Source organism: Urocampus carinirostris, chromosome 1 (assembly GCF_059441175.1).
Source record: "Urocampus carinirostris isolate Australia breed hairy pipefish chromosome 1, RoL_Ucar_1.0, whole genome shotgun sequence".
Taxonomy (NCBI): domain Eukaryota; kingdom Metazoa; phylum Chordata; class Actinopteri; order Syngnathiformes; family Syngnathidae; genus Urocampus; species Urocampus carinirostris.
In genome coordinates, this window is record NC_142349.1 from 69980573 (window position 1) to 70007969 (window position 27397).

Here is a 27397-nt window from a genome sequence, read left to right on the forward strand (position 1 = left end):
TGTAGCTAATGAGATGAGATGAAGTGGCCATCCTATTTCCAGACTTTTGCGGTTTCATTTTTACCCCCGGTGCCAGCAATTCCTATTCCGTTTTCATATTTAGCACTTTCTCCACAATACTACCCCAGATAGAAGCGCTGTGCAGTATGTGTACCCGCGTGTCTGGATGCCCGCGTGCACATGTGTGCGGGCGCTGCAGGGAGATTGCTGAGTTGCTATAGATAGCTTAAGTCCAATCCTCTTTTCTGCAAGAAAAGATACCGATGAGAGCTGAGATGCGCCGTGGCAACATCTGTGCTGCTTCTGCAATCCATTAAAGGAGAAGATGGGAGGGTGCTATGACACACGGGGCCTCCTTTGCAGTAGAACTTCAAAACGGGTTATCGTGGGTACCACACCTTGCCGGGCTCATCACCGCTGTTATTACAGCTTGGTTATAGCTTTTAAGAAATGCTTCGTAATTGTTTTTTGCGAGGGCATGGATCAATTGCAACAAAAACAGAAGTAGTCTGATTATTTTATGCATAATCTTATGAAACTTTAGGTGAAACTACATGTTGTTTGTTGGTCTTCCTGCAGCGGTGCTAGTTCAAAATCAGAAAAAAGCCAGAAAAAATCAAAAGAAAGAAACAAAGGAAAAAAAAGGAAATAGAGAACAACAAGAAAAAAGTAACAGCTAGGAAAAAAATAAACACAATGATATGTTTTTCAAGGAAATAAAATAAATAGAAAAAAAACTGGGAAAAAGAAGAAAAGGTTTGTGTTGCATTCAAATAATTTCCAATTATACCAGGTCAATCTTGTTGCCAACATTGTACTAACACTAAAAAATGTGATGAAATACAGTTCTGTGCAACCGACTAAATAAGACCTCAAAAATGTTAGTTTTATGCGACAAAAAATACCAGGAAATAAAATAAATGGAAATCTTGTGAAATAATTGTAAGAACAAACGACGTTTGTAGGCCAGACAACCTTTGCAATAGTACATGAGTCAATTCATTCAAAAGAGGAAAATAATTTTGCATTGCCGGAAACTCAGCAAAATGTAACTTAATGCCAAGTTTTGGACACGTTTGATAACGATTTAGTTGCCACACTTGGGATTGCTGTTGCTCACTGTTGTTTCAAGCGTAGCTCACCGACTTTGTGTGAACGCTCAGACCCGTAAGGAAAATTACAGGGAACATTGATCACAGGTCATGATGGAGATAAGGCTGCCCTACATTGTTCTAGATGTTCTCCGGTCAATTTGGTCCCCATCTGGGTTCAGATCCCATTTTGTTTCGCTAGGTGTCGCTCTAGCTTTGCAATCACCCATGCCAAATCTCTCCAAAATGTTGGTAAATACCTGGATTGATTCATGTTGAATTTTTGTTTGAGGTTCTCTTTAACCTTTCAAAACTTATCTCACTGTCTGCAGCCACAACAATATCATCGACCCACACTAACAAGATAACCTTCCCGTTATCGGACGGTTCCGTGTACATACATTGGTCAGCCTGACTTTGTACAAACTTGTTTTCAATCAAAAAAATCATGATGTAACATATTCCATTTCCTGCTTGACTGATTTTAGCCTATAGATTGATGTATTTAATGTATTCACTAACTCAATAACTCAAGTTATTCCTTACTCTTTGTTTTGACATGGCAACCCTCAGGCTGATCCATGTAAATTTCATATTCCATAGGTGCATGCAAATACGCTGACTTGACATCTATCTTATGTAGTATTAAATTGTATTGTGCTGCTAACTGCATTAACGTGCATAACAGGTCAATACAAATATATACAGTGTTCTCGTTTGCCCGCGTCCCTGCGTCCGGACACGTCCCCGGGACGCAACTTTTTTGACACGAAATTGTCATTATCATTTTTTTAACAAAAATTTACCGCACTCAAAACATTTCGTCAGGTAGATCCGCCGTATTTGTTTCGGTCTCGCGGTTCGAGTTTTCGTCTGCACGCCGATCTCGAGTTTGAGTTGTGTAGTGAAAGTCCGTCTCTTTTTAGAGAAGCGGCTTTTTCGGCTCAACTCATTCAAGAGAGCCGGCTCTCCAACGGCTCACTTGCTTTGATGCATTATATTACGAATTATGATGTTGTATAAAGAAGTTACGAAAAAAAAGGAAGTATAAAAGGAGAAAACGAAAAAAGACAGGTTTGTGGTTATCCCTTTAATCTGTATATCACCAACAATAATTTAATGCAGAAAATGAATTAATACTTTGAATAAGAAAATTTATTATTCTACTTAATTATATTTGCAAGTATTTTTTCCTTTTACAGTGAACGTCCAAGCGACTTCATTTTTTAACTTTTTTTACAATAAACCTTATTCATGTCGAGCAACAAAATAAATAAACATGTTTGAAAAAAAACACATTTTTTTGTATTTTGTAAGGGAAAAGACGACAGATTGTAAGGGCATGAAGCACACAAAATTTTGGGGACCCAATTATCTCTGTTGGGACCCATAGATTTTTGAGCATTTATGTATATATATCTCATCTCATCTCATCTCATTAGCTACACCGCTTATTCTCAGTAGGGTCGCGGGGGTGCTGGAGCCCATCCCAGCAATCATCGGGCAGTGGGCAGGGGACACCCTGAACTGGTTGCCAGCCAATCCCAGGGCACACGGGGACAGACAACTCATTCGCTCAGTCTCACCTAGGGACAATTTAGACCGGCCAATTCACCTGAAATAGATAGATAGATAGATAGATAGATAGATAGATAGATAGATAGAAATGCATGTTTTTGGAATGTGGGAGGAAACCGGAGTGCCCGGAGGAAACCCACGCAAGCACGGGGAGAACATACAAACTCCGCACAGGAAGTCTGGAGCTGGATTTGAACCCACGCAGGAGGTTCTCAAGACATGAACTGTGCCGCACATGCGCTATATATATATATATATATATATATATATATATATATATATATATATATATATATATATATATATATGCATACAAATGTAAACTATACCTAACACCAATCTTTTTCTGAAGGTTCTCGGAACGTATGTTCAAGGTCCACGGCCACAATTATCATTACTATTGTTTTCCTCTATCGACACTTTTATTCGATATCTAAGAATCTGTCAGGACCAGAACAGAAACAAGACCCACTTGCGTTGCGTTTCTCACAAGTTTTATTGGAAGAAAGAGAAATGGTTGCCCCCAAGATCCGGTGATTGCTGGACCTGCTGCAGGTAGTTTGAACGCGGAAGTGGATCTTCCGTGGCGAGCGATGGCGGTGTCGGGAACGGAAAAACGTGTCAGTAGCCGGGACAGGAGAGCAAAAACGTGGTCGGGGGTCGGAAGCGAGTCGCAAGCCAGGAAAGGAGAGTAGACGTGGTCGGAGAGAAACAGAGGTCGAAAGCTGGGACGGGAGGGTAGGCGTGGTCAGGATCATAAACGAGTCGAAGCCGGGGGACAGACGGGAGCAAAAAACAGGTGGGAGTCAGGGTCGAAAACTGCTTGCCTATGCTGGACAGATAGGAGTGGGTATAAATAATGACAGATAGGAGTAGGTATAAATAGGGACAGGAAGCCAATCAGAGTCCGAGGCAGTTGGGGCCAAAGGAGCGGGAACAGGTGATTCACATCGGTAGTCATGACAGATTCATTTGATGCCATTTTGGAGTATATTATCTTACACATGTGCAGTTCGAATCCCGGCTCCTCTGTGTTACATGTCAAAGTATCCTTGGGTAAGACACTGAACCCCTAATGCTCCCAATAAGCAGGTTGGCGCCTTGAATGGCTGCACGGCCGCTATTAGTGTGTGAGTGTGTGTGTGCGAATGGGTAAATGTGAAGCACATTTTAAAGCGCTTTGGGAAGTCTTCATTGACTTGAAAAACGCTATATAAATGCAGATCATTTCATTCCATCTTGGGACTATTTTCTCAAGCAAAGTGATCAAATTGTCCTGGTCTTTCAGAGATGCTGTGGAGTTACCAAAAATCCCTGCAATCTGCTGGAAACAGGAATGTCCTTTTTTAGTTTCACATGGATTTGCTGCTGGATTTAAATCTGGCCCAAGTACTGATTTTGTGCCCGGAGGTGTGATTGAACATGATTATATTTCTGTATGAATAATGGAAATAATGCGTGGAAGGGTAAACGTTGAGCAAGGTCTGGTGAGGAAAAATGTCAAATGCTATTGAAAGTGAACACACAAATACATAAAATAATACATAAAAACAACGAAGCCCTCACCAACTAATAATAGAAAATGTCACTGCAAGATATAAGCATTGGTTCCGACATTTATTTGAAACCATTTGCACGCCATCACCATTTCTGAGGAGTTCATTTAGAGCAGGGAGGTCAACGTTTGGCTCTTGGACCGAATACAGTCGGGATCAGTAAAATAATTTACACTTAAAATGTCACCATATTTTTTTCTGTATTAAGCTTTATAATTTAACCTACCTTTCTTATTACAGTATAATCATGTATTACAAGGGCTCTTTTCTAAGCATAATAGATGGATGCATGGATGCATGGCTGGATAGATAGATAGATAGATAGGTAGGTAGGTAGGTAGGTAGGTAGGTAGGTAGGTAGGTAGGTAGGTAGGTAGGTAGGTAGGTAGGTAGGTAGGTAGGTGGGGTTTGTGTGGGTGGATTGATGGATAGATAGGTAGGTAGGTAGGTAGGAAGGTGGGGTTTGTGTGGGGAGATAGATAGGTAGGTAGGTAGGTAGGTAGGTAGGTAGGTAGGTGGGGTTTGTTTGGGTGGATGGATGGATAGATAGGTAGGTAGGTGGGGTTTGTGTGGGTGGATTGATGGATAGATAGGTAGGTACGTAGGTAGGTAGGTGAGGTTTGTGTGGGTGGATAGATAGATTGATAGATTGATAGATAGATAGATAGATAGATAGATAGATAGATAGATAGATAGATGGATGGGGTTTGTGTGGTTGGATGAATAGATATATAGATAGATAGGTAGGTAGGTGGGGTTTGTGTGTGTGGATAGGTAGGTAGGTAGGTAGGTGGGGTTTGTGTGGGTGGATGGATGGATAGTTAGGTAGGTAGGTAGGTGGGGTTTGTGTGGGTGGGTGGATGGATAGATAGGTAGGTAGGTAGGTAGGTAGGTGGGGTTTGTGTGGGTGGGTGGATAGATAGATAGATAGATAGATAGATAGATAGATAGATAGGTAGGTGGGGTTTGTGTGGGTGGATGGATAGAGACATACAGATAGATAGACAAATAGGTGGGGTTTGTGTGGGTAGATAGATAGGTAGGTAGGTAGGTAGGTTGGTGGGGTTTTTGTGGGTGGATGGATAGATAGATAGACAGATAGGTAGGTAGGTAGGTAGGTAGGTAGGTAGGTAGGTGGGGTTTGTGTGGGTGGATGGATGGATAGATAGGTAGGTAGGTAGGTAGGTAGGTAGGTAGGTAGGTAGGTAGGTAGGTAGGTAGGTAGGTAGGTGGGGTTTGTGTGGGTGGATAGATAGATGGGTAGATGGGTAGGTAGGTAGGTGGGGTTTTTGTGGGTGGATGGATAGATAGGTAGGTAGGTAGGTGGGGTTTTTGTGGGTGGATGGATAGAGACATACAGATAGATAGATAGATAGATAGATAGATAGATAGATAGACTTTCTCACTCACAAAAAAAGGAAAACAAATGATTTTCATTTTTGACATTGAACACCTTGACTGCCTTATTTTAACAGTTGAGTGAATGCGGTTTTACACCTGAACCAACTTACCACACCGTACAAACTCAAGTGGGAGCTACAAAAACATATATCATTTTGGCCTTGATTATCGTGGTGGTTTGAATTGATTAAAACAGAAATCCAAAATATGGATTAAAGAAGTGCAAATAGACTAGACTACAGCAGATCAAACTACTCGGCTGGGCCTACTAAAGCATGGAGTATACCTTTTACTGCCCTCTAGCCACTTCCCTCAGCATTTATAAAAAAAATCATGCTAAAGCACGGGTCGGGCCCTCATGCTATAACTGCCTCTTTCCATGAGTACATATGGCTTTGAAATTAAAATACAAATCTCATAGCACTTGAAATGTGATTAGTGCGGAGTTGAGTCTAGTGCGCACATAGCGGACGTAGCGCTAATTTTGGGAATGGTTCGGTCCATTATATAAATAGCTTACTCCCACCTAATTTTGGAGTCAAGGTGCCACACCCATACATCCAGTTTTGGCTGTACGCGTCCAAAAAAACCTTTATATGGAACAATTTGGTTTCATTGTTGAAACACTTTATGATGAAAACCCACAGAAAAACTGTAAACAGCCTGAAACGCCAGCCAATCACAGAGAGCAGTTTGATTGGGTGAACAGTAGGGGTAGGCAGGACTATGCACGCTGTGCTGAGCAGAGATAAGGTAAATATGTCAGTGTTTAATTTATTTTTTGCAGTATTTTGTGACATTTTTACAAAATAGCTCTGCTTGCGCCTTGTTTTAAAATTATTATTTATGAAAAAGATGAAGGTCAAATGAGCCTAAAATAAATTGCGGGAAATAAATTGTGGGAGGGAAACAAGTTTAAAGTTGTATATCTGTTGCTATGGGACACAGTCTCTGGCATGATTCTCATTTCTTGAATTTTATCAAATCTTCTTATATCACAGACATTTGATTTTGTCTGGAGAATGGGTTTGGCCATTTTTCTGACGTTCATTTTAATATATATACATACAATATATGTATGGCTCTCTCAAAAAATAAAAAAAGATACAAATTAATAAATAAAAATAGTTTGCTATTACAACTCTTTGTGTCAAAAGGGTTCCTGACCCCTGATCTAGAGACGTGCTTCTTTTTTGACATATTCTCCTGACAAACAGGAAAATAATAGTGTCCAATCGCTTGTATTTTGAAATTCCCCAATCTACGTGAAGTAATTAGAATACTGCAAAATAATTTTTTGTTTTTGCTTTGAAGCTATGACATGTCTTCTGTAGTGGACATCTGAACCCAATACAGGGGAAACAGAACTTCATTGTGATATGAATTCTTATTTGGTATGTGTTAAGTAGGCTTAAACCTATTTGCTCAAGGTGTGTATTTCTAATCAGTTTGATGTTCCTTTTGGCCGTCTCTTAGTCTTCCTGTTTATTGTTTAAACGTGATGGTACTTCTCCTAGGGGGTTGTTCTTTTGTTTTTTGTCTCAATATACCAGTACTTTTCCATATATTGTGATTTCAATGAAACACAGAGGCCGACGGGGGATGACCCAGAGTGAGTGTGACCGGTGAGCCGAGAGCGAGTATTTTGTCCGCTTCTCCCCCTCTCCCCTCCCGCTGCAGCTGGTTAAAAACTAAAAGTCTTTGCCTGAATTTCCTTCTACTGTTAGCCAATTTATAGCTCTCCCACACGTCAGTATGATACTTAAAAAAGCAATTTTCTTTCTTGGAAACACAAAGAAATATCTAGCACTAGGATCAGGTAACATGTTCCATTGTTGCAGCCTGATTAGCGACACCTTGATGTGTTTCATCCACCACCTCTGGAAGATGCACAGTAGCATAATGTCACCCAGCTGCATTCAACTGTGGTTTCCATGTTTGATAAGGGGGAGTGTAGTCATCTTAGCTGAGACTTGTTTTTCTCCATCTGAAACATCAAGGTCATTGACGAGCTTGATGGAATTGCTCAATTACTAAAACTGATTTCTGTTCAGGAAATGTGCCCACATTTTTACACTGGAACATAAAGCCCAATATGTTTGAATGTACAAAAATGTACAAAATAACTTAAAATATCCATTATAAAGGGATATATTTTAAACACCTAAATGTGAGTGTGTGGATCCCTTTACCAGTTGGGTTATAGGGACCAATGTTCCCTGTAATTTTCCTTACGGGTCTGAGCGTCGGTGAGCAGCGCTTGAAACAACAGTGAGAAACCATAATCCCAAGTGTGGCAAGATAATTAATAATCAAACATGTCCAAAACTTGACATCAAGTTACATTTTCGGCAATGCAAAATGATTTTTCTCTTTTGAATGAATTGACTCATGTACTATTGCAAAGGTAATACGGCCTACAAACGTCGTTTGTTCTTACAATTCTTTCACAAGATATCCATTCCTTTTTATTTCCTGATATATTTTGTCGCATAATATTAACATTTTTGGGGGCTTATTTAGTCGGTTGTAAGATACAGAACTGCACTTAATCACATTTTTTAGTGGAAGTACAATATTGGCAACAAGATTCACTTGATATAATTTTAAATTGTTTGAATGCAACACAAACTTTTTCTTCTTTTTTTCCGTGTTTTTTTTTCTACTTTTTTTAAAATTCCTTCTTTCTTTTCTTTTTTTTCTGGCTTTTTTCTAAATGTTTCCTTCTTTTTTCTCTTCTTTTGTTTCTTTTTTTCTCAGCTTTTCACTACTTTTTCATTTTGGTATTTTTTTTTCTTTTTTGTTCTATCCCCCCCTTCCTTTAAGTCATTGTGTGCATAATTTTACATAATATTTGGTCATATTGGGATTAAAGAAGCAAAAACAACCCGAGGAGCCGTTTAGGACCCGAAAGAGCCGGTTCCTTTGAGTGAGCCGAGCCGAAGAAGCCGGTTCCCCGACAAACTCAACTAACTTTACTCAACTTCGTTTTCCTTCGACTCGACTTCCAAATACCGCATTTAGGACACAACGTCAGGGGAACCCGTGTATTTTTACCTTCATGCACTGTAACTTTGACTTGAGTTGCTTCTTAATAAGTAATTTTGAGCCCTCATTTTTGTGCGCTGGCTAGATTTTCTTGTGCGCTGAGAATGTGCGAGCAGTGCGCAATTGCGCACGCGCGAAGCTTAGAGGGAACACTGATAGGGACACTATTTCCTATGGTGTGTTGTGGGCAAGTACAGCCTGGTGGCAACCATCCTTCTCCGAACAACACATGTTCTAAACCGGTCTCAAACTGGGGACCTTTTGCGTGCTAGATAAATGTGCTAACCACTGCACTACAGAAACACCGATGTAATAGTCTCAAAATACACATACAATAACTCAAAAACACTTTAATGTGTTTCTAAGAGTGCTATTGATAAAATGCCAAGATAATTTCAAGACAAAATGTGTTTTATTATATCCATTAAACGTTTACTTCTCCTCTTGCCATAAAAAAGCCGGTATGACAGGAACCAGAGGGTCAGGACAGAATTCACCAGGGCCATGCTAGTCTGAAGGTCTAGCTTTTAAAGTTGTCAAGACCAGAACAGAAGGAGGACCCAGATGCGTAACCTTACTCACAAGTTTATTGAGATTTAGAGGAATATCAACGCCGCCGATCAGGTGCTCGCTGGACGAGGGAAGCAAACCGCTAACGGGATTGGAGCGTGTTCTGAATGCAGAAGTGGATCTTCATGAGCGGGAGATCGTAGTGTGGTTAGACAGGAAAAACAGGTCGTTAGTCGGGACGAGAGATCAGAACGTGGTCGGGGTCAAAAAACGGGTCATTAGCCAGGACGGGAGATCAGAATGTGGTCGGAGTCAACAAACAGGTTGAAGCCGGAGACAAACGAGGAAATCAGGAACGGACGAGTGGAAAACAGGCAACAAAACGGGAGTGACGGCAGTCAGAGTCAAAAATGATTGCCCTGTGTAAACAGATGTTTGCTGACGGACTGACAAAGGGCGAGTGAAAGCACTGAGCTTAAATAGGAGGGGAAACCAATCAGGTAACCAGCAGCAGCTGGCGCCAAACGAGTGGGCACAGGTGAATGTAATGAGTAATCATGACAAATGTTGATAAGAGGGATATATGTTTCCTACACGCTACCTGCAGGAACATAGATAATCGCCCAAACCACAGACAGTAAACAATAATATAACAGTCCTCTATAGAGTCCAAATGAGTTAATGAAATGGGACGCACTGGCTTGGAGCTATTTAAGTTTAAAAAAATGTCCTATACTGAGGACAAATTTGAACAAATGATAATCAGCGGGGTACTCAGAAATTTCAGGGCCGATTAAACTATTGTGGACATGCCTGATTTACAGTAAACCTTGACTGGAAACAACAACGGTTGCCATGGCGCCCAATTGGCCCGGCCCGTGTGGCGCTAGCTGCAGCTTGTGGACAGATTGGCTTCCCCACTATTTACACCCAGTCCTGTTAATCCCCTGTTGTCAGTCCGTCTGCGAACCTCTATTTTTCAAAGCATGCCTTATTCGAACTTGACTCACGCCTGTACCGTTTTTTTGCTCCTGTTAGTCTCCCGCTACGACCTGTTTTGATCTCGACCACGTCTGTTCTCCAGTCTTGGCTTACGACTCGTTTCTGACCCTGATCACGTCTGCTCTCCCGTTCTGGCTTACGACTCGTTTCCAACCCCGACCACGTTTTTGCTCTCCTGTCCAGGCTACCGACCCGTTTTTTTTCCGTCCCCGACACCTCCATCGCTCGGCACGGAAGATCCACTTCCGTGTTCGGATCACAAGTCGAGTACGAGAGCGAACACCGGATCGTGGGTGCAGCCCTTCCTCGTTCCTTCAATAAAACTTGTGGTAAACGTTACATAAACGGGTCCTGTTTCCGTTCTGGTCCCGACACAATCTGAACATTTTCATCTGAAAACTTTTCCTCACTCCATCATCCGTACAATTTTGTGGAATTCATCGAGTAATCAATTCACTATTATGGGAAACTGTCACAGCAAAGCAACAGCAAATCGTTTTCCTACTTCAAACAGAGCCACAGAAGGATGCTGATGATGAGGAAGTTCAGAGGCCTTCATTCCGATGTGCTCAGTCCTCCTCATGATTTTCCCAAGGCAGGGGACTGATAGGGAAACGCACAGTAAAATTGCATTTTCCATCTTTTTCAAAGAAAAAAACGGGAGTGATGCGACCGGGGATCCATTTCACATAGGAGGTTCAGTGTTTTTTTTTTAAACCTAAAATCTGAGGAACGTCGAGTTTAATGTTTCACAAGGCAGGTTAAGTCAAACCGGAGAAAAGTGGTAGAGAGAGAACTTGAGATCTCAGTGAGTTACCATCAGGGTTGGGTAGGATTACTTTAACTTTATTACTTTCAATTACTTTTGGATTACTCCAATACCAAAAATGCTAATAAAACGTAGTCGTGAGCGGAAACCAGTTGTAAGCCGGGACGGGAGAGCAGACAATAACGGGTCGTAAGTCGGGACGGGAAAGCAGACGTGGTCGGGATCAAAAGAGGTGATAGCGAGAGACAGACGGGAGCAGAAACAAGGGACAGGCGTGAGTCAGGGTCAAAAAAGGCTTGCCTAGTATACACGGAGGTTCACAGACGGACTGACAATTGGGGATTCACAGGACGGGTCGAAGCCAGAGACAGACAAGAGCAAAAAACGGGACAGGTGGGAGTCAGGGTCGAAAAAGCCTTGCCTAGTGTTCACTGAGGTTCGCAGACGGACTGACAAAAGGGGACAGAAGGTTCAAATACTGACAGGGAGCCAATCAGAACCCGCGGCAGTTGGCACCAAATTAGCGGGCACAGGTGATTCACATCGGTAATCATGACATTTGCGTTTCATCCATTCTGTTTCTTTCTTTAGTTTTCTTCTTACTTTCTTTTTCTGCCTTTTTATGGTTCTTTGTTTCTCTCTCTTTCTTAATTGTCTTTTTATGTATTTCTTTGTATCTGTTACTTTCTCTTTTTTCTTTATTTTTGTCTTTTTGTCTTTCAAGTCAAGTCAAGTCATTTTTATTTGTATAGCCCTTAATCACAAAGAGTCTCAAAGGGCTGCACAGGTTATCACACAGACTATTTTTCAGACTATTATTACATCATCCCCTGATCTGGAACCAACATAAGGGCAAGGAAAAACTCAAAAACCTCAACATGAGGAAAATGAGAACACTTTGTCTCTTCATTTCTGTTCCCTTTTTCTTTACATTTGCTCTTTTTACTTCTCTTGTGTTCTGTTACTTTCTTTTTCACTATTTATGTTTCTTTCTGTTTTCTTACGTTTCTTTCCACATTTTCTTCACCTTTTTATTTCTGTGTTTGTCTGTGCTTTCCTTTCTTTTGTCTTTTAGTGCTTTCTTTTTTCTATTTCTTGTTCCTGTTTCTTTCTGCTCTTTATTTGTATTACATTTTTATATATTTTTATATATTTTATACATTTTTTTAATATATTTTTTATATGTTTTTATTCTCTGTGTTTTTTTTTTTTTAATTTTCATTTGTTCTATTTCTGTTTCTCTTTCCCTTCTTTTATTTGTTTTCTTTTATGATTTTTCTTTTAATTTAATATCATGCCCGGGTTGGGCAGCACGGCGGGGCAGTGGTTAGCGCTTGTGCGGCACAGTTAATGTCTCGGGAACCTGTCGTGGGTTCAAATCCAGCTCCAGACTTCCTGTGCGGAGTTTGTATGTTCTCCCCGTGCTTGCGTGGGTTTCCTCCGGGCACTCCCACATTCCAAAAACATGCATTTCAGGTGAATTGGCCGGTCCAAATTGTCCCTAGGTGTGAATGAGCGAATGAGCTGTCTGTCCCTGTGTGCCCTGCGACTGGCTGGCAACCAGTTCAGGGTGTCCCCTGCCCACTGCCCGGAGATGGCTGGGATGGGCTCAAGCCCCACCCGCGACCCTAATGAGGAGAAGCGGTACGGCGAATGAGATGAGATGAGATGCCCGGGTTTCCATATTAACTTTCATGTTTGAGAAGAGTCAAAAAACATGGCTTGGTCGCCGTTGCCATGGTGACTCAAAAATTGGGGCTCCGTTTATGCTCTTTTATTAAACACTGGTAGGCTAGTTTAGCTACCGCACAATGGCTTGACTTAATTAACTGAAATTTGTGACTCTGTAACAGGAAATTAGGTGTTTTTTATATCAGCCTGTTAGAACTCAGAAGTCATAGTTAGATTAGGCGCTTGTTAAGCATCCTTTGTGTATTAGGCCCCTGGTGTGGACCACAATTTGCCATGTATTCTTTAAAAAATGAAATGAAATGATGTGCTTTTCTATAGCGCTTTTCAAGTCAATGACTTCCCAAAGCGCTTTACAATGTGCTCCACATTTCCCAATAGCGGCCTTGCAGCCATGTAAGGCGCTAACCTGCTTATTGGGGGTATTAGGGGTTCAGTGTCTTACCCAAGGACACTTCAACATGTAACAGGGACGAGCCGGGATCCGAACTGGGATCCCTTGATCAAAAGACGAGCGCTCTACCTCCTGAGTTACTGCCGCCCCCCAAAAAAATCAAAAAGCTTGTCACTCATGGGTTGATTAGGACCAATGTTCTCTCTAATTTTCCACGGGTCTGAGTGTTCACACAAAGTCGGTGAGAAACGCTTGAAACAACAGTGAGCAACCATAATCCCAAGTGTGGCAAGATAATTCATTATCAAACATGTCCAAAACTTGACATCATGTTACATTTTGCTGAGTTTCCGGCAATGCAAAATGAGTTTTCTCTTTTGAATGAATTGACTAATGTATTATGGCAAAGGTTGTACGGCCTACAAACGTCATTTGTTTTTACAATTATTTCACAAGATTTCCATTTTTTTTAATATTAACATTTTTGGGGGCTTATTTAGTCGGTTGCAAGATACAGAACTGTACTTAATCACATTTTTAGTGGAAGTACAATGTTCGTATCAGATTCACTTGATTAAATTGGAAATTATTTGAATGCAACACATACTTTTTCTTCTTTTTTCCGTGTTTTTTTCTACTTTCCCTTTTAACAAATCTTGTGTTTATGTTTTCCAAGCTGTTACTTTTTTTTTTTCTTCTCTATTTACTTTTTTCCTACATTTCTTTTTTTTTCTTTTTTTCTGGCTTTTTTCTAAATGTTTCCATCTTTTTTTTCTCTTCCTTTTCTTTCTTTTTTTCTCAGCTTTTCACTACTTTTTCATTTTGGTATTTTTTTCTTTTTTTGTTCTATTCCCCCCCCTTCCTTTAAGTCATTCTGTGCATAATTTTACGTAATATTTGGTCATGTTGGGATGAAAGAAGCAAAAACAACCTGAAGAGCCGTTTAGGCCCCTCAAGAGCCGGTTCCTTTTAGTGGGCCGAGCCGTAGAAGCCGGTTCTCAACAAACTTTACTAACTTTACTCAACTTCGTTCGACTTCGACTCGACTTCAAAATACCGCGTTTAGGACACAACGTCAGGGGAACACGTGTATTTTTACCTTCATGCACTGTAACTTTGGCTTAAATCGCTTCTTAAATAGTAATTTTGATCCCTCATTTTTGTGCGCTGGCTAGATTTTCTTGCGCGCTGAGAATGTGCGAACGGAGCTTAGAGGGAACACTGATTAAGACTCAAATATGTTGGAAAACCAAAAGAAAAAAATGACCTACTTATTTTCAGCGCAAGGCTTTTCTGCAGGGGTAGAGGGGCACCCGTAACCCTCCTTAGCTTTCTTTTGATGAGAGCTCCATCGTCCACTGCACTGCTGCTTACATCGATCACATTGAAGGATTTAGACGTACTGACAACAGCAATTCAGCAGCCAACTGAAGGAAATCATAAGGCATCAGTTAAACCCCATGCCAGCTCCTTAGAACATGTTATTGTAGAGACATTTTTAGGTTGACTTCTCCATTGAAGTTTTGAGTTTTGGCCTGAAAAAAAATCACCTTGCCACCTTTCAGCAGTTGATGGAAGAAAAACCTTGACAACAAACAGCCTCATCAATTTTGTAGATTGGCCCAACATCATCATACCTTTTCCAAAAACTGCCAAATGCTGGCCTTGTTTGTCAATAACAAAATAAAATGCACTGTTACTGAAACTCCCACGGACAGACTGAGGAGATCATTTCTTCCTCATGCCATGAGGCTCTTTAACTCCACCCGCGGGAGTAAAAGCCCACATTAAACCCCACCCCCACATTTGCATATTACCCTATTTTTATTACAGTGTGTATTTTTCGTAGCACTATTTAAATACTCTATATCAACATGTTACATTGGGTATTTTTGTATTTTACATATTTTGTTTTATTATTTTATTTTTCAATGCAAGGATACTGCTTGAAGTGTGAATTTCCCTACGGGGATGAATGAATTATCTATCTATCTATCTATCTATCTATCTATCTATCTATCTATCTATCTGTCTGTCTGTCTGTCTGTCTGTCTGTCTGTCTGTCTGTCTGTCTGTCTGTCCGTCCCTCCCTCCCTCCCTCCCTCCCTCTCTCTCTCTCTCTCTCTCTCTCTCTCTCTCTCTCTCTCTCTCTCTCTCTCTCTCTCTCTCTCTCTCTCTCTCTCTCTCTCTCTCTCTCTCTCTCTCTCTCTCTCTCTCTATCTAAAATGGATAGGTTGAGTTGTTTCTATGACAAACCTAAACATGGCAGTGGAGCACAAAGCTCCACAAATGTAGCCCGACCCGACACAGGCCTGCGGGTACTAAAGCTTGACCCAGCCCGAACCTGACTAATTAACATGATTTGCAGGGCAAAGCCCAAAGCTAACCCGTCCTTTCATATTTTATTCGTGGAGACTCGGGAGGAGTAAAGGTGATTTACGATAACAATTTAAAGCCTGTCTTTTGTAATGACCTCTAAGTTAAACAAGACTATATTCATGTTTGGATATTTGTCTGCAGTAGGTATATTAACCGCGAATTTTCCAGCATTGATGGAATTTTTAAGGTTGAATGGAACATTTTTTCAGGACCCGAACAGAAACAGGACCCACTCGCGTAACGTTACTCACAGTTTTATTGCGAAGAAGGGAAATGATTGCGCACATGATCTGGAGATCTCTGGTTGCGGGGAACAGGTTGCTCAGACGCGGAAGTGGTATTTCCGTGGCGAGTGACGGCGGTGTCGGGAGCGGAAAAAACAGGTCAGTAGCAGGGATAGGAGAGCAAAAACATGGTCAGGATTGGAAACAGGTCAAAAGTCAGGAGAGGAGAGCAGACGTGGTTGAGATGAAAAACGGATCGTTAATCGGGACGGGAGAACAGACGTGGTCCAGATCAAAACCGGTCGTAATTCGGGATCAAAACAGATTGTAGCGGGAGACAAACAGGACCAAAAAATGGGAAAGGCGAAAAAGGGCTTGCCGTGTAAAACATACATTCGCAGACGGACCAACAAACGGGGACTGACAGGACAGAGTTTAAATACTGACATGGAGCCAATCTGTCAACAAGCTGCAGCTGGCGCCACACGGGTGGGGCCAATTGGGCACCATGGCAACATCGACAGAAGCTGGCGCCACATGGGTGGGGCCAATTGGGCACCATGGCAACCGTGACACATTTTGAGGCCGTCCGTCATTTTCACGGCTTGAAAATTGAACCTTAAACCACAGCAGCAGAATGTATTCAAAAATCCAGCGTCGCACTTTAACAGAGATTTAGGCGGCGAGACAAAAAGAACAACGACTTTTGGTTAATAAAATTTTCATAATCATATATAAACAAAAGTCAGCGAAGCCTGCCCCGACCCGAATGTAATGATTAACAGTTTAGGCCCGGCCCAGACTGAACTGTTTTTTGGTATCTCAATCAAGTCAAGTCAAGTCATTTTTATTTGTATAGCCCTTAATCACAATAAGTCTCTAAGGGCTTCACAGATTAGTATACTATGTTACACAGACTATTTTTCAGTCGACAAGAAGAGTAGGTTATTATTCATAAGCAATGGAGTAGAAGTGAGTTTTAAGTTTAGATTTAAACATTTCCACTGAGGTTGCGGATCGGATCTCAGGGGGAAGAGCATTCCACAGCACCGGTGCCCGAATGGAGAACGCTCTCGAACCAGCAGAACACTTCTTTGCTCTCGGGATCACCAGAAGACCGGCACTCTCAGATCGTAGGCTTCGGACCGGGACATAGGGGCAGATCAGATCTGAAAGATAAGAGGGAGCAAGTCCATGTATGATTTTGTACAATACTAAGAGAACCTTGAAGTCACATCTTTGGCTAACTGGGAGCCAGTGCAAGTTAGCCAAAATCGGTGTTATGTGATCGTACTTTTTTGTCCTAGTTAAAAGCCTCGCTGCGGCGTTTTGTACTAGCTGAAGAGACTTGATTCTGGACTTCGGGAGACCGGAGAGTAGTGCATTACAGTAATCGAGACGGGAGGTAACAAATGCATGAATTATAGTTTCCGCGTCAGACTGAGACAGTATTGAACGGATTTTGGCAATGTTACGAAGATGGAAGAAAGCGGTTCTAGTAATTTTCTTTACATGCATCTCAAAGGTTAGATCAGGGTCAAATATGACACCTAAATTTTTAACTGAGTCACTCTGTGTGATGTGACATTTGTCAATGTTCACAGCAGTTTTTGAGAATAAGTCACGGCATTTAGATGGACCAATGACTAACATTTCGGTCTTTTCAGAGTTAAGACGCAAGAAATTGAGTGACAGCCACTCTTTTATCTCGGTGAGGCAGGCCTCCAAATTTCCACAGTTTAGTGTGGAAGATTCCTCCAACGGAAGATAGAGTTGAGTGTCGTCTGCGTAGCAGTGGAAGCTGATATTGTACTTGCGAATAATGTCACCTAATGGAAGCATGTAAATGTTGAAAAGAAGGGGGCCAAGCACTGAACCCTGCGGAACACCGCAGGTAACATTAAAGGGCTCAGATGTCATTTCACCATATTTAACACAGTGCGTCCTATCCGAGAGGTAGGATCTGAACTACAAGAGGACGGTTCCTGAGAGACCAATCCATTTTTTCAACCGTTCTAGTAGGATATTGTGGTGCACTGTGTCAAAAGCAGCACTAAGATCCAGCAGCAGCAAAAGTGATGAAGCGCCAGAATCCATTGACATTAGGAGATCATTTGTTACCTTGATCAGAACTGTCTCATTAGAGTGGTTAGCCCTGAATCCTGATTGCATGGATTCAAAAAGGTTATTCTCGGATATGAAAGCATTCAGCTGCTGTGCCACTACTTTTATTTTTGTTTTTGTTTTGACTTTAGTTGACATCTGGGTTGGGTAGGGTTACTTCAACTTGATTACTTTCAATTACTTTTGGATTACTCCAATACCAAATATGCTAATAAAAGACAAAAGAAACAAAATGTGAATTAAATGACTACATTTTGTGCAGGCTTGGGGAGTAACGGAACACATGGAACGGCAAAAAAGATGTTTTGGATTTATTTTCATTTTGTTTCTGTCGCATTTGATGTTAGTTGTGCCGGAGATCATAGAGATCAAAGCCAGGAGAGAAAGCTTACCACGTGTTGTGAGTCATCATTTTATTCATATTGAGTTCCTCATCTCATCTCATCTCATCAGCCGTACCGCTTATCCTCATTAGGGTCGCGGGGGGGCTGGAGCCCATCCCAGCCATCTCCGGGCAGTGGGCAGGGGACACCCTGAACTGGTTGCCAGCCAATCGCAGGGCACACAGGGACAGACAACTCATTCGCTCATTCACACCTAGGGACAATTTGGACCGGCCAATTCACCTGAAATGCATGTTTTTGGAACGTGGGAGGAAACCGGAGTGCCCGGAGGAAACCCACGCAAGCACGGGGAGAACATACAAACTCCGCACAGGAAGTCCGGAGCTGGATTTGAACCCACGACAGGTTCCCATGACATGAACTGTGCCGCACAAGCGCTAACCACTGCTCCGCCGTGCTGCCATATTGAGTTCCTTTTGTCTTTTATTAGCATATTTGGTATTGGAGTAATCCAAAAGCAGTTGAAAGTAATCAAGTTAAAGTAACCCTACCCAACCCTGGTTGACATGTATTATAAACGCAAAAAACATTAATAGAAGACGAACAACTTATATTGGTTTAATTGCAATCAATTATTAAGCATGTCAATTTCTCTGGACAGGAGAATGCATTTGCTTGAATGGCTACATGAAGGACCCGGTCCACAAGCATCTCTGCATCCGGAGCGAGTGGGGGCCCAATCAGGGGTGAGTATACCGCACAATTTGGGTAGGGGGTTCCCCTGAGGGCGTATATCACAGGGAAAACCTCATCAACTGTGATATCAATATTTACCATCAACCTTATATGTTTGAAGTGTTAAATGAAGAAAATACATGTTCAGCGTCACAGTTCTTAGTTCGTTTGTAATTTTATATTTTATACTTTTTATACTAATTGTACACATCCCTGGCCAGAGATGCGACTTAAACTCCAGTGAGACATATATGCAAAATTATTAACACATTATTATTATTTTTAGTACCGGTACTGTATGATTTCACATGTTAGTTCCACTTTAAACCTCAAGAGGGCGAGCTAGGCCTGTGTTGATAATTTCTACTTTTCTCCCCAAAGACTTCGATCAGTGTTGGAAATAATGTCTGCCCGGACGGCCGGGGCGTGCATCTTTTACGTCGGGCGTACAACTTACAAAACGTCTCCGCCCTGGTGAACGACAACTTTTTCTAGAAAAAAAAACAAAATCTTTCGTTTGTATTTTTTTTATCTTTTTTTCAAATCAAACATTTGCTTTATTCCGATATCAAAATCTTCGCTCGGTTTGGAAATTTTGGTATTTCAGTTCATTAGGCAATTTGCATACTCGGCAGCCAATCAGAAGCCTGCATCGAATAACTTGCTTCCGGACTTTCTCGAGCCTTATAAGGTCGTGCATTTGCATATCATTTCCCAAAGTAGACGCAGAGGACACAAGAAAAATGGATAAGTGGTTAGGAGTCAAGCCAAAACCTCAGCTCCAGAAGAAAGATTCAAAAGAAGCTAACTACATTGATGACGCTATAAAACGTAAACTTACATTAAAAGCATCGTAGAAAGAGGAGTTCATGTGGCTTATAGCAGACGACGCAACGCAAACATTGCATGAATTAAAATGAGAAAATACAGCTATATACTGATGGCAGATGGAAAACAGCGATGTCATATACATGCAATGAATGTTATAAGTAGATTTATAATAAACTTGATTTTAAAGCGTTGTTCTGTTATATATTCATCCTCAATACTTTGCAACAATGTTTTTTTTTGTGATTAGTCGTCTTATTGTGATTATATATATATATATCTCATCTCTCATTTCTCATCTCATTAGCTGCACCGTTTATCCTCAGTAGGTTCGCAGGGGTGCTGGAGCCCATCCCAGCAATCATCGGGCAGTGGGCAGGGGACACCCTGAACTGGTTGCCAGCCAATCACAGGGCACACAGGGACAGACAATTCACTCGCTCATTCACACCTAGGGACCATTTGGACCGCCCAATCCACCTGAAATGCATGTCTTTGGAATGTGGGAGGAAACCGGAGTGCCCGGAGGAAACCCACGCAAGCACGGGGAGAACATACAAACCCCGCACAGGTAGGCTGGTAGCTGGATTTGAACCTTCACAGGAGGTTCCCAAGACCTTAGAACTGTGCCGCACACGCGCTAACCACTGCTCCGCCGTGCTGCCATATATATATATATATATATATATATATATATATATATATATATATATATATATATAATCACCAAAAAGGAAAGCCTTAAAGCAAACTTTAATAGGAAAGCACAAAAATACATCCTCCGTACTTTCATTTTATGAACTTTATGTAATTCCTATCGTTCTTTCTCATGTCATTTCTGCCTTCCTCCCTAGCTATCTCTTTTTATCTCTCGTTTTTTTTATCATCATAGGCCGTGGCCTTACACGATCTTCCAGCGTGGTTTTGATCTAGTGATGGGAGAACAACCCTCTGATCGTATTTTCAGGTAAGATTAACCCCAGAAAATGTCGGTTCTAAATATACCATTAGGTGTTTTACAATATTTTCTGGGTTGTATAAGGATTTTGTATTTTATTTAGTAGTTCACATAAACATTCATGAGTACCGTATTTTCCGCACTATAAGGCGCACCTAAAAGCCTTTATTTTTTTCAAAAGCTGACCATGCGCCTTATAATACAGTGCGCCTTATTTATGGATCAACATTCTTCCAACTAACTTGCAGCCGCCGACTCGATTTTCCCCCGAACGCCAAGTAGTCCGCGGTGTATGCTGGGATTTATTTACCGGCGTTTCATTGGCTAACCAATGTGTCAATCATCATTTGAATCGATCACTATTGGCTAAAGTTATTCAGAGATCAAGGGGAGGATCCTTTTTATCATTTACAGGCTGGCATTGGCTTGAACGGCAAAACAAAGCCTGCAATTGGCCCAAAAAGACGTGTCAATCATCAGTTGAATCGATCACTATTGGCTAAAGTTATTCGGAGGTCAAGAGGCGGATCTTTTTTGTCATTTACAGGCTGGCTTTGGCTTGAACGGCAAAACAAAACCTGCAATTGGCCGAAAAAGATGAATGCGTATAGCACGTGGCTGACGGCATACAGAAAGCATTTTTTTTACTATTTTGTATTTGTAAATATTTTATTCTCCTGGATTTATAAACTCACGGATATAAGAGGACCACGGCTGCACATTTTTATGAACACAACGTCTTCGGTGAGCTACTCCGGGTTTTATATTATCCCTGTATCTTGTTTCAGACTGAACTCGATGTTTCTGTGATAAGCGGTGCAGATAATGGATGGAATAGAGTGTCTATTTTTAAATTAAACTCAATTCCAAGTGTTTATTGTCATATATACAGTAAAGTTGCGAGCGAAAAAGAAAATAGAAACTAAGGAATGGATGGCATTTCTTGAATCCCAAGACTTTAACCTTCCGAATGATGGAACGATGCATTTGAGTGACATCGTACGGACACCGCATCCGCACGTGTTCTCGACACGTATTTGCGTCTTTGCAAGCTTTGGGAATGTTAAGGGGGTAATAAGTTGGACTGAACTATCTGACTGTTTTGTCGACGTTCCCATTGTAGCGCCTTATAATCCGGTGCGTCTTATGTATGTCAAAAATAGGACCAAAAACTATTTTTTTGGGGTGCGCCCTATAACCCGGTGCGCCTTATAGTGCGTAAAATACGGTAATTCATAAACTTTATATGGACTGGTGAGTCATCCATGACGTAAAAATGGCACAGCATTTGACAAAAATAACATGATGCCAAGAGTAAAGCATGGTGGTGGCAGTGTCATAGTCCTGGGCTGCTTTGCTGCCTCAGGACCTGGACAACTTTCTGTGGTTGATGGAAACATTAATTCTGGTGTTTACCAGAAGATCCAGGATGCCCAACCATCAGTTTCTGTACTCAAACTCAAACGCTTTTGGATCATGCAGCAGGACAGCAATCTGAAACACACCAGCAAGTCCATGTCAGGACCAGAACGGAAACAAGACCCAATTGCGTTATGTTTCTCACAAGTTTTATTAAAGGAAAGAGGAAGGGCTGCGCCCACAATCCGGCATTCGCTAGATGCGGGAAGCAAGTCGCACTTATAATCAGTTTGTGATCCGAACACGGAAGTGGATCTTCCGTAGCGAGCAATGGCGGTGTCAAGGACAGAAAAACAGGTCGACGGCCGGGACAGGAGAGCACAAACGTGGTCGGGGTCAGAAACGAGTCGTTAGCCTGTAAAGAAGAGTGGACGTGGTCGGGGACAAAAGAGGTCGAAAGCCGGGACGAGAGAGTCAGGATCAAAAACTGGTTGAAGCCGGGGGGACAGACGGGAGCAAAAACACAGATGGGAGTCAGGGTTGAAAAAGGCTTGCCTAGTGTAAACTGAGGTTCGCAGACGGACTGACGACAGGGGACAGATTGGAGTGGGTTTAGATAGGGACAGGGAGCCAATCAGAGTCTGAGGCAGTTGGCGCCAAAGGAGCGGGCACAGGTACCTCGCATCAGTAATCATGACAACTGGACATAGTTTCATTTATTTCATAAACCCTGACACATTTCCCATGCTTCCTTTTACAGATTCACTTACACCTTAGGCGAAGGGATGTGGCTGCCTTTGAGTAAAAGCTTTGTGATCCCTCCTGCCGAGCTCGCCATCAACCCTTCTGCAAAATGCAAGACCGATATGACAGTTATGGAAGACGCTGTAGATGTCAGGTAAGAATTTGAATATCTTTGCCGCCTTTTCCCAAATTGTGGGTAAGTTACTGTCTGATTTATTTGAGGGACATGTCGGCACTTTTAATCATCGACTGAAAAGTCAGTTCTTACATTTTGTGAGCCGTTTCAAGCATGCAAAGGTCCACCACATGAATTTGTTCATTTTATTTTGTTCTGTGGTAAAAATTGGAATCATCACAATAACAACAGATTGTTTTAAATATAGAGTTCTAGGTACAGATGCTCCCCTACTTACGACCATTCGACTTATGAAAAAAGGTATAAACGAACATTCTTTTCAGGATGCCGAAAAATATTTTCGGACATTGTTGGGCGGGGTGGCAGTAGCTCAGGAGGTAGAGCGCTCGTCTTGGGATCAAGGAATCCCAGTTCGAATCCCGGCTAGTCCGTGTTACATGTCGAAGTGTCCTTGGGTAAGACACTGAACCCCTAATACCCCCAATAAGCAGGTTAGCGTCTTACATGACTGCAATACAAGGCCGCTATTGGGAAATGTGAAGCACACTGTAAAGCGCTTTGGGAAGTCATTGACTTGAAAAGCACTATATAAAAATGCAAATCATTTCAGATCATTTGCTGTAAGTTAGATTTTGTATGGTGTTCACCTTTTTCTAAGGACAGGACATTACTGTATGTGTCTTTACGCCGCTACCGGCGTGTGGTGGCGCTAGTTCGTGTGTAAACATTCAATACTGTATCTCCAGCGCACTAAGAACTTAGACATTTGTATTGTTTAATATTCCGGGCATCCATTCAATATAGTTGGTGTCAAGTGTATAAAAGAAGCAAGACATTTTTTTAAAATAAAAGTGGAATAAGAAAGCTTGATGGGGTTGAGAAAATGGTCGAAACACTTTTTTTCGGCCAATTTTACCTCAAAGCAGGACCTCTTGAAGCACATCTTCCAAAAGTAAGTTATTTATCTTTATATAGCATATTATTTTATGAAATGTTTATTTTTTTAGTACATCACAATACAGGTTACTTATACAAGCCTTAAACATACTTATATAAACCTTAAACATACATTCCATACAAAATATAGCACTAAAACAATTTACAAACAAATTCAACTTACGAACGATTGTCTCATTCGTAAGTAGGGTAGCGTCTGTACTGTTAAGTGTGTGTGTAAAATATTTAATGTTAGGACCAGAACGGAGACAGAACCCACTTGCGTTGCGTTTCTCACAATTTTATCGGAAGGAAGAGAAAGGGTTGCGCCCTCGATCCTGTAATTGCTAGACGCGGGAAGCTGGTCGCTCTGAACGCGGAAGTGGATCTTCTGTGGAGAGCGATGGCGGTGTCGGGGACGGAAAAACTGGTCGGTAGCCGGGGTTGGGGGAGCCAGCCTGGTCGGGGTCGGAAACGAGTCATTAGCTAGGATGGGAGAGTAGACGTAGTCGGGATCAAAAATGGGTTGTAAGCCGGGACGGGAGACCAAATATGGTCGGGAACAAAACAGGTCATAGCCAGAGACAAATGGGAGCAAAAACAGGACAGGTGGGAGTCAGGGTCGAAAAAGGTTTGCCTTGTAATTATAGAGGTTTTCAGACGGACTGACAACAGTGGATTGACAGGACAGGGTTTTAGCAGGGACAGGGCGCCTGTAGTGCCGCAGGTGATTCACATTGGTAATCATGACATTTGTACGAATTCAGCAGCAGTATTTTTGTAGTATTTCTACAATAGTATTTATGTAGTATTTCTCTAGTGGAATGTTGCTTTTTAATCTGAATGTTTTTGTAATATTTTGCTGTATATTTGGGGTATTTCCATAGGAGTAATTGTGTAGTATTTAAATAGTATCATTTGTGTTGTACATCTGAAGTTTTTTTTAAGTATTACTGTATTTTTATTTTGTGATATTTTCATATTATATTTTTTGTTGTATATCTATTATTTCTGTAGTATTTTTGTATATTACATTAGTTTTAGTTTACTAGTGGTTTTATAGTATATCCAAATACCATCCATCCATCAATGATCTGCACTGCTTATCCTCAGTAGGGTCGTGGGGGTGTTGGAGCCCATCCCAGCTATTTTCAGGCAGTGGGCAGGGGACACCCTGAACTGGTTGCCAGCCAGTAGCAGGGCACACAGAGACGGACAATTTGGACAGGCCAATTAACCTGACATGCATGTTTTTGGAATGTGGGAGGAAACCGGAGTGCCAGGAGAAACCCACGCTAGCACGGGGAGAATATGCAAACTCCACACTGGAGGTTCGATCTCATTACCTCAGAACTGTTCTGCACACACACTAACCACTGCTCTGCCGTGCTGCCTAATACAAATACACATTTCTCAATTTACACATATTTAAAAAAAATGGATGTATATATGGTATATATGGTAGTTACTGTATTTTAGCTTCATTATAATAATAATAATAATAATAATTTCCTTGTATTGTCATTCTGTGTAACAATGTACACAGAACGAAATGTCGATTGCATCTGACCCGATGCAGCCGCAGCCAAGAGAGGGCGCCGCCGACCACTTTTTAAGTCTTAGGAATGACTCGGCCGGGGCGCGAACCCGAACCTCCCAGTCTCAAAGCGGGCGCCTTACCATCTAGGCTACTGATCAATATTGTCTTTTTTTTGCTAATAAATAATGCTTTTTTACTCACTTGAAGGCCCTAAATAATATACAATGTCCCTTCACTCTGTCTAATTAGTATGATAAGCTTTTTTTTTTTTTGCACTATGATGACTATTTTTGCACCAAATGTATAATTGCACAAACCCTTACGATACCAAACTGTATTACGATACCAAACTGTATGTAACATCCTACATGCCGACATTTCTTGTGTAAATATTGTGTACATTATAACTATAACCTTACCCTCCTTGTTTTATAACCTTATCTTCTCTGTTCCTTTATCTTCTTGGCTTTTTTACCTCACTGTGAATGTGTGAAACTGGAGTGTCATGCCCAATTTTGTTGTCACAATATGTTAACCCATTTTGTAACAATGACAATAAAGGTATATTCTATTCTATTCTATTCTATTTAACTACCGTAAATTCCGGACTATAGAGCGCACCTGATTATAAGCCGCACCCACCACATTTTGGGAGGAAAACCGATTGTGTACATACACAAGCCGCACCTGTATATTAGCCGCATGCGCCCACATTGAAAAAATACAACACAATCACGAAATTAACCCGTACCCGACACAGTTCAAAAATCACAGCCGGCAAAATGAACGGAAAATGATACCAGTACTTAAGATTTGATGCAGACCTGCAGAGTCCCGGGTGCCCGTTGAAAGTAATCCAAGGAAAAAAGTGTATATTTCCGAAGATAAGGGTGGGAAGAATATATATCCACTATTGTCGGCCGCGTTCACAAAAGTCTCACCTTTACTCCACTTCCCGTCAGCCCTCGTTTGCCCCGCCTCTTCTTTCTCATTTGCTCGTGCAAAACATATCAGAATATGTTTCTAAAATAGATACATTACAAAAATATACATTTGCAAATGCATATTATACATGGTTACACATATTTACAAAGATGGTACACCGAGAGAGTTTTCAAAGGTTTAATAATAATATTATAACTTTCATTCCAAACCGTGCCTGTGAAGGGTAGCAAAACACTACTAGCAACACGCTTGCGACACAGTGAACGGGTCTGTTCAAAAAAACATACCGTACATGTCGAAACCACGGTAAACCGTCCTCAACTTCCTCCTCATAACTGAAGTCATCAAAGTCGTCTTCCTTCAGTATGGGAAAGAGACTTTGTCATGTGGACGTCGTCCCACGCTCCCTTATTCAAAAACACGCTAGCAACACGCTCACAAAGTAAAGTTTACGTGCAGTAGCTCTGTTTCCTTCTTTATCGGACTGCTCGATTGCGTTTAGCTTGAAAGTTGCGTCATGTGCCTTTCATTTTGCAATTTGCATGATGAGGATATGCTCACGCTAATATAATTTGTGCACAAGCTAAGAAGTTGCAGTCTTCCTCGGCGCATATATTCCACCGGTCTAAATCTTACCTTTTGTACTCGAGCGCCGCTGGCGGCCGTTGTAGAAAAATTACATAAATTACCCGCATCACTGAATAAGCCGCAGGGTTGAAAGTTTGGGGAAAAAGTAGTCCCGAATTTACGGTAGATCTAATAATCTACTAGCAACTGGTTTGATTTTTTTTCTTTAAGTTTGTATGCTCTCATTAGGCTTGCATGGATTTTCCTTTCGTGACTAAGCCTCCTCACTGAAAGCAAATGCAGTATGATAGCATAGGCAATTGATAATTGTATTTTTTTCACGTTGTTTGCAAGGATTACAAAAAGTAAATCATAACATCTGACACTGTGAATGTTTTACATAGTATATGTGCCTTTTTCAATTTAAAGCTGATAGGTTGGTTGTTTTGGTTGTAACATTTCTCACAATTCACTTTGTGAATATAACTTGTTTTTATATTCCTAAATATAAAAACAATCTTTCACACACACACACACATG

The 27397-nt window shown here is 41.3% G+C and overlaps 1 protein-coding gene across 5 annotated transcripts in view; it reads left to right on the forward strand.

The window, feature by feature from the left end:
- The window catches only part of astn1 (astrotactin 1), a 542394-nt gene that overhangs the window by 179374 nt on the left and 335623 nt on the right, over positions 1-27397 (forward strand). For all 5 annotated transcript variants that reach the window (XM_088349931.1, XM_088349940.1, XM_088349956.1 and 2 more), the window contains exons 9-11: positions 18771-18855; positions 20565-20639; positions 22750-22887. In XM_088349931.1, coding sequence (XP_088206057.1) covers positions 18771-18855; positions 20565-20639; positions 22750-22887 — 298 coding nt within the window. The remainder of the gene's footprint in view (positions 1-18770; positions 18856-20564; positions 20640-22749; positions 22888-27397) is intronic.